Source organism: Cryptotermes secundus, unplaced genomic scaffold (genome assembly GCF_002891405.2).
Source record: "Cryptotermes secundus unplaced genomic scaffold, Csec_1.0 scaffold6, whole genome shotgun sequence".
Lineage (NCBI taxonomy): Eukaryota > Metazoa > Arthropoda > Insecta > Blattodea > Kalotermitidae > Cryptotermes > Cryptotermes secundus.
This window is the reverse complement of record NW_019725001.1, coordinates 198892-207641: the sequence shown is the minus strand read 5'-3', so window position 1 is coordinate 207641 and position 8750 is coordinate 198892. Positions and strand designations below refer to the sequence as shown.

Below are 8750 nucleotides of genomic sequence, written 5' to 3'. Positions count from 1 at the left end.
CCCCCCCGCCCCCACCCCCACCACAACACCACCACGCCGCCGCCGCCGCCGCCGCCACCACCGCAACCACCACCACTACCACCACCAATTACCCGGTGCTGGTACAATAGGCCAATCAGTGACCGACGTACCAAGTGAACTCAGTAGCACCCTACCCCAAGAACTAAACTATTTCCATTCTGTCATGTATTCATATTTTTAGAAAAGAATATTTTATCTGAAGATGGGTACATACAGCAGATATGATTAATATATTAATACTTTAAACTTTTCTGGAATTATTTAATTAATTATCCGAAGCATTAAATTTCAGATAATTATCTATCACTGCGATTGTCACCATAAAATTGGGGGGGGGGAGAAGGGACATTAAATTTGCATGACAAAATTGTGATATTCTGAGTGTCATTTTAGATTTTTACATAAGGTTATCATCATTAAGAACTGGCTTTTCGTAATTAACCTTTAAGAAATAAAACAGTCACTGTACAAGTAAGCTAAAGAGGCCTATTAAATCTGTAATCTGAAATTTACATTAAATTTAATGTAGAGAATGTTTTCTCACTTACCTTTGCCAGGACCTACAGCTTACGCAGGCGCTGTGCCTGTTTACGAAGGGAAAATGTAGCTGTGTAACAATGAAAGTCACATGTTAATCTGAATACGTTTATTGTCGCGTAACAGTACAATTGTGTTCTATCGCATATATTTCCTGACGTCATTTCCGTTCCTTTTATATATTGAGCGCGTCTACTACTTGAGATAGTTTTCTCCGAAGCTTGTCGCATTGTGCACCTGAAATATAAACAAATTTGAAAGACTTTATGTCTATATTATTCGTCGTGTTTCCTGTCTATGCGTGAAACTTTGCCTCCTGCTTTGAGTAAAGGGCGTTCAGTGTGTATGTCTGGACACAAACTCAAGAAACTATTAGCATCCAGAAAGACTGAAGATCAATTTAGGATATAACATAATTAGGAAGCACTTGATTTATATAGATCACCTAATATTGCCACACTAGCAAAATCAAAAGCATACACTGAGCTGGGGAAGTGGCTGGAGTAAAGAAAATAAAAGTGATTACAAAATTTTAGAGGATAAGTCTCTTACAGAAATCCCATTTGGAGGACAGAGAGGGAAATGGAGAATATCATCAAGATGGCGCTTAAATCTGTGCTTAAGTGGTTCTGTAATGAAAGCCGGTATAGAGGCTACAAGCTCTCCGGCTTCTGCTCCGCTTCTATTATGATAATATACAGTAATTGAATGTATTGTTTGTGTGGAACTTAACCAGGGATTTTTACTTATTACAGAGACAATAATTGTTTAATCCTTTAAAATACAATAGTGAATATATATCACCTTCTTTGAATTTAAGAAACTGTACATTTTAACCGAATAATATATTTACATGTAAGATTTGAGGCTTTCACGGCGGTGACTATGAAGAAAGCAGTCTTCAGGGATTTGGCACCGTGTATATGTGGTGTTAACCGACGTTTCGGAGGAACCGGTTCTCACGGTCTCTTCGCTTGCAGATTTCTTATATTTTTTCTTCTACCCTGAAGATGGAGGTGATACGTTCCTCCGAAACGTCGGTTAACACCACATATGCACGGTGCCAAATCCCAGAAGACTACTTTCTTCAATGTATTTACATGTTTCATAAAATATTATCAGATAAAGAAATTATTATTTATCTAGGCTGTATTAACATTTCAGTCTTTATAAGTGACAGGAATTTATGTTTTCTATGAGGTTGGAACTGAGTTTAAAAATTTTAATCAGATGATATTTACGTGTATACTTCAAATTGCTACATTTATTACCTGACTGAAATATTTCCGTATGTTCACATAGACAAACATGCGTATTATCCTGCCCATATTTGTATATATTTCGAAGTCTCAGTTATATAAGATTAGCTACTTGAATCTCTTAGACGATAAAAGTAATCATGAATCGAACCCTGAAATTAATCATTGCCAGTTTGTTACAGAATATGTTCCATTTGCTCACCTGGAACCTTCCTGTCCTCGGGACAGTTCTGAAACGAACAGAAAGTAAACCACATATGTAAAAGATCACTCAGAAATCCTAGAAGTATACGAGAGACTTATATTAAAATATATCCAAAAGCAGGAGATTCTGGCATCCTGGAGTGGTTCAACTCTTTCAGGATTGGTTCTATTGTCTAATTCTTTCGTGCACTCCAATCATCCTTTGGGTTCCGGAAAATTGTGAAAGTATTTAATTGGAGTTCCTAAGAAAACAGTAATTTCAATTAGGTTCGAAATGGGAATAGGTAATTAAATTGGAATTTACGACCCTTGTTATTTAAATGTGCAGTGTCTGAAATTTATGCCTGCGTCTCTTTGCACTAGTTAGATTGAGTTGCTGGCAACTACGTCATATTTCATAAAGAAGGTGAAATAAATACTTTTGAGTTTGCTCCGTGGCCTTTAGTCCACAAGCGAACTACACCTACCGAGTGACCGCCGCTTGTCGGTGGAGTTAGTGCCAACTTTTGCGGATAGAGTGTGTCGCGTGGTGAGCGCAACGGTTTCCCACGGCCGATAATATCGGTTTTCTAGACCGGAGACATGAACACTAATACCACTACTAATACTAATATATATAACAATGATACCTATTTTCTTACACATTTTTTGTCTATATTATCGCAGAGCCTGCGTAAAGAAGAGACTTATATCTCGGGTTCTCTCCCTTCCTGCTGACCTGCCACAGAACACCTACAGCTATTTTACAGATTACTCTGTATTCTTGCCAGTATGTACGGTAGCGATTGCCCTCGTTTAAGCGATGTACAAGTAATGCGGTAGAGTGTCTGGGTTCGACTTCTATTTTTATTCTAAATCTTAATTTAAAATTTGATGAATAAAATTGAATTTATTATTTCAGTTCTATTCTTGCTTCAAGGTTTTGTGATACTGCAAATATATCGCTGGACAAAGGGAATACATCTGCAGAATACAATAGATTCGTGATGATTTTACCTTAATATTACCAGCCATGAAACACAGCGTACAGAAAAATAGAATGCGGCAAGAGGAAATTAAAAATATGTAGGTCTTCCCTTGCAATGAACTTCAGTCAAATAGAGGATTAATTTATTTTTATAACATTTTATAGATTATGTTTTCGGTTATATTACCCAGAAGTTATAAATGCACGCCACAGTTTTTTTTTACTTTTATTTCGCAAATATATTTCTATTTATTATTGTCACGTGTGGGTGGGTGTGCGTGACTTATAGACAGGTTAGAACTGAATGAATTGGATGTATTGTCACCTTATACACCCCACTCGGAACTACAGACAATTACAGCTCTATCGCTGATCTACTGACTTTACAGTTCACTGTTGCAAACACGCCAGAGTTACCAGTCTTTACTAGTCGTATCCCGGCAAAGGATTTATGATAGTCTCACTGTAACTGCAGCACACTATGAAGTGCTCATTTCACAGCCTGATTGATTTCTGGCCAGTTCGTCTTAATTTTCTGCTGCAAGTGCCAACTCCGGAGACTCAATTCTCTCCTGCAAGTGCAAACTCCGGAGACTCAGTTCGCTGCTGCAAGTGCCAACTCCGGAACTCAATTCTCTGCTGCAAGTGCCAACTCCGGAACTCAATTCTCTGCTGCAAGTGCACAAATCCGGAACTCAGTTCGCTGCTGCTAGTGCCAACTCCGGAGGCTCAATTTTATTCTCATTCTCTAGCTGCGCGAGATCCTCGTTACACAGACTCGAGGCGGCGCCCGCAGAAAACACCCCTCAAATGTTGATTCACTGTTGCAGAGATGTGTAGCAACGCGCATGACTCGGACCACAAAACACCGCTCTTCTGTCATTACGCACGTTCGCTTCCGCCGGAATGTGTTTAGCGAGCTGTTGCCTAGCAATGAACTATTTCGACTTTCAGGCGTCATGTCACAATATATTATAAGGAATACAAAGAAATAAGCTACACGTAAGTCGAAATATTTACTTACGATTTCTACCATCGCCCTGATACAGTTAGTTATAACGGCAGGGGCCATATTGCATTTCTTCTCTTCGAAGACAACAGTCCCTCTTTCTGAATGACACAGGAGAAATACATGCGTATTATACACTATAAAACACACCATTCAAACAATATACAATATATGTAACTTCTAATTATATACTCATCTGGTGACAAGGTGGAGTTTTCTTTTACAGTAATTGTTCATTTCCTCTACATCAAGATGTATATTTTATACTGAATACATTTATTTTATTAACATTTAAAAGATTTATAGGTATATGTTTAGAACATGGAGTCAGGATAGCATAGTCGGTATAGCGACTGATTACACGCTGGATTAACGAGGGTTTGGGGTTCAAGTCCCGGTAGAGTCAAGAATTCTCTCTTCTCCATGACGTCCAGAGCGGCTCTGGGACCCACCCAGCCTCCTATGCTATGGGTACAGGGGGTAAAGCGACCAGGTCGTGAAGCTGACCACTCGTAATTAGTGCCGAGATCAAGAAAATATGGATCCATACATCCACTCCCCCACACGCTTTCGTGGCGTTGGTTAAGTACAGGGACAGCTTCATTTTTTACCTATGCTTAGAACAGGGAGTTCCGATAGAATTCATGAGGCCTACTTGCCTGCTGCATAGAATTATTGTCCTACTGATCTATTAACTTTATTATTGTTCTTTTTAATTTTGTTATTATGAACAATGTAAGACTTGTGTATAGACTATGTGCATGCATTTTTGTAAGATAAACACACTTTTTGCCTCCGTCGTAATGATTTTAATAGCTGATATGCGTAGTGTACAGTTATGCTTATTGTTATTACATATCTCCATACCACATTTCACATACCCAGCTAGAGGAAACATAGCTAATTACATATTACATACATATGTATGTTTATGATCTGTATTCATGGAAATATCATATCCCTAGCTACAGGAACTATAGTTCACCTGCCTGTCTCTAGAAAACTAAAGAGAGTTATCACACTGTGATCGTGCCGTCCTTTCTTGTTCTGTTAAACATTACCATAATGGAAGCCGCAAATCTACAAAACATCTTTTACCGTTCATTATTTGAGCACGCTGAAATTAAATGACGTCGTTGACGTAGTACTGATTACGCCAATAGCAAGGAGAACTTCGTGAAATTCGATCACCTAACTCAGAAGTTGATAGTGTGGGAGAAGCATGGACACCATGTTGATCCAGGTTATATATTGAAGCATAGATTTAGGAAAATAAATTTATTTAGTAGACATAGGACAGGTCACGATTTAGAAGCACACATGGCAGAGTACAGTATGCGCCAAAAGCTACAGTACTGAAATGAAAAGACTTCCTGTTGATACCACTGTCTATTCATGTGAAGGCCCCTTGCACGACAGAACCTTCTCAAATCCTGAAGAAATGGTCCGGTCACCATGTCCCTGTAGCGTTCTTGGGTGACGGTAAGAGCATTGCCTTCCTCATCCTCAATGAAATAGGGGCCTAATGTACCGTGTGCTGAGACGGCACACCGTAGCGTCACACGTGTACTGTGTAGCGGTTTCTGGACGATAACATCTGGCCGCTCAAAACCAAGGAAGCGAGTTGTCTGGCGACCACTTCCGTATGAGCGAAAATAATACTCAATTATGAATACTTTTTCCTCCGTCGAGGGACCCATTTCCAACAACAACTGCACAACAGAACTTCCTTTTCACTACTGGGAACACGTGCGGCTTGAGCTTTCCCCCGTCGATAAACGCACATGCGCGTTCGAGATGCTAGAGTTCCAGTACTGCATGTTTGGCGCATACTGTACGTGGTTCCATGTTGTAAATGTTACTGTGAGTACATGAAAATGAGAGCGCCCCTAAGTGGATTTTGAATCAGCAATTCCCATTTATGAATGTATGGAGCCAACCTGGCTTGCTTTCCAGTGTTTTCTGTTTTGTCACTTTTTTCAGACAGATCAAGATTTAAGCCATCATCATATCAAACTAGCATCTCTAATGATCCCTTAGTTTTCATTTTATGCACCTTTTATGCTGTATTCAGTCTTCGTCTATCCATGTTTCTATTAATGTATATTCTTATAACGTTTATTTGTTAAAATGCTTCTTTAAACAGGTACAAAGACAAAAATAACACCGTCTAGTGTGACTGTTTAAGTTTTATCGCTTGAAAACTCATCACCCTTACATGTTTCGATCAGTACGTATCATCCTCAGAGGGCATCAATACTTTTTCCGGAAACTACTATTACAATAGGTGTTAAATTATATACATACACACATAATGTCTAAAATACACAATGTACACAATGTTCAACCTTTCACAGCCTTCCTGGTATTAAAACTTTTAAAAGTTTTTTTAAAAACTTTGTAGTTCAAGATTAAAATTTATAAACCATGGAGGTTCGTGTCAATTCTCCTATTGTTATTCTTGGAGGTGGCTGATCTGTGTAAACAACACAGCAAGCCACGAATAAACACAGACAATACTAAGAATCTCCTTTCTCAAGATAGACAGGCGGCACAATATCAGCCACCTCCAAGAAAGACAATAGGAGAATTGACACGAACCTCCATGGTTTATAAAATTTTTAATCTTAAACAACGAAGTTTTTAAGAAACTTTAAAAATTGTAATACCAGGAAGGCTGCTGTGACTGTGAAAGTTTGAACATTGTGTACATTGTGTATTTCAGACATTATATGTGTATGTATATAATTTAACACCTATTGTAATAGTAGTTACCGGGAAAAGTATTGATGCCCCCTGAGGATGATCCGTAGGGATCGAAACATGTAAGGGTGATGAGTTTTCAAGTGATAAAACTTAAATAGTCACACTGGACGGTGTTATTTTTATCTTTGAAATTGTTAGTGTGACGGACCAGAATGAAACAAATCAGATGCTTGTTAAAAGTTAGAAATTTATTTCTTAACGTAATAAGCCTACTTCTGATGGTCTTGGAACGAGTTGAGCCTTGAATATGTATTAGATTAACAATAATTTCATTTAACGATGGTGCGGAACAACTTGTAGACGATTTATTTTTAATTTAAAATATGTAATCTTCAAGATGTAACGAGAATCTTTTGTAAGAAAATTTAACTTGCCTTTTGAAAAGCTGTTAGCAAACGTTACACATCTCTTAATGACGTCATCTTTATTTGCAAATAATTGACCCCAGTGATCCTTCGCTTTGATGAGCAGTGCGGCTTTTTCTGTATCCAAATAACCATCTGCGTCAACCTGAAACAGTCGTTCAACAAACATCTTTGCAGTTTCAGAACGTTAACCGCCTTCAGTTTCCTTAAAGCTTAGTATAACCCTGTCTGCAATTGTTTTCGTATTAAAATTCTGCGGTTTGCCCACGGATTATATTTATATGTTTCATGTGATTGTCAGAGCAAAGAGAAATTATTTCCCTAAATAACTTAAGAGAACAATCTTAGAAATTGTTATGCAGTATGTTTTCTCTGCAGTAGGAGTTTTGTTTCTAAATATAATTTATTTGCACAACAGCGACAATAATTTGAACGAATCATTTAAACTCCTTTGTGTGTAGGTGGCTCCCCATTCCAGGCGACTGATCATGTAGAAGGCATTCCGAAGGATACAATTCATAGACAGCATCTGCACCTCTGACCTTAACGCTGGATCAAGCCGGGAGCTTGTAAGGTGTGCTGACAGGTTCCAAGATTACGGACGAAATTTATAAAACATTTACACAGCTGTTGTAAAAAATAAAGTAAAGCTATCCCTATAACAGGCCGTGAAGGCCCACAGGCTTGTGAGACGTCGAGGCTCCCACATTTTTTATATAATAGGTTCACGGATGGCGGTGAGGTTTTCAGCCTTACGCGCCGGCCGCCCTTTAGGCCCTGGAAGAATCCTGGTACTCATTTCTGTTAGAGGCTAAGTTGACCCTAAGGTCATAGTGCGACTGGAAGTATTAGATCAAATAAGAAATCCAATGACCGCATCTGGAATCACACCCGCGACGTTTCGGCTTATGGCATAGTGTATCAACCAAGTACGCTGCCGCGTGTCCTCATTTGTTCCAAGAATCTTACGAAATATAAATGTCCGCCAGAAAACTGGCTAGCGTTTTAATATCAAATCAGGTCGTTCATAATCATATAGCCTCAATTTTTTATTTTCCAATTCTTATTGAATCTAGAGACCAGTGAAACACTGGATTTTGTCATTTCTTCTAAACTGTCACTTTTTATGCCCTACACTTTTAAGTTTTATGACACATCTAATAAAGTATTGCATTTATTACGAATCGTAAGGATATTTTGTTATCATAGTCTTAGAGTATAGAACTTACCACATCGTATTTTTTGGCAAGGCAGTCCACAAGGCACTGTAAAATAAATTTATTATTATTTTGAATGTAAAAATATTAGTTATTACATTAATGAACTATGCATTTCTTAATATATGATTTTATTTTTACAGTCATGATTCCTTAATTTAATATTAGTTCATGATTTATTTCACCGTCTTCTAGTGCATACACTTATCTACTTCACTCCTCTCACTCGCACTACATGTTTCGGCACAAAAGTGCCATCCTCAGGTGCTTATTTGCTTAACGTTAAACTAGTTCATTACATGCCTTGTCGTCTTCATATTAAAATAATTAAAATATATATTTATCATATATATTGATAAATGTTAAAAATTAAATATTAAAATATAAAATTGTTCAGGATTTTTC

At 37.9% G+C, this 8750-nt stretch overlaps 1 protein-coding gene across 2 annotated transcripts in view; it reads right to left on the bottom strand.

The window, feature by feature from the left end:
- Positions 1 to 678: 678 nt before the first annotated feature.
- LOC111863157 (general odorant-binding protein 68-like) overlaps positions 679 to 8750 on the bottom strand; it is a 16101-nt gene continuing 8029 nt past the window's right edge. For both annotated transcript variants that reach the window (XM_023849213.2, XM_023849214.2), the window contains exons 4-8: positions 8358 to 8393; positions 7138 to 7273; positions 4013 to 4098; positions 2020 to 2047; positions 679 to 795 (exon numbers count right to left, since the gene is read on the bottom strand). In XM_023849213.2, the coding sequence (XP_023704981.1) occupies positions 734 to 795; positions 2020 to 2047; positions 4013 to 4098; positions 7138 to 7273; positions 8358 to 8393 (348 nt within the window). In that variant the 3' untranslated portion in view covers positions 679 to 733. The remainder of the gene's footprint in view (positions 796 to 2019; positions 2048 to 4012; positions 4099 to 7137; positions 7274 to 8357; positions 8394 to 8750) is intronic.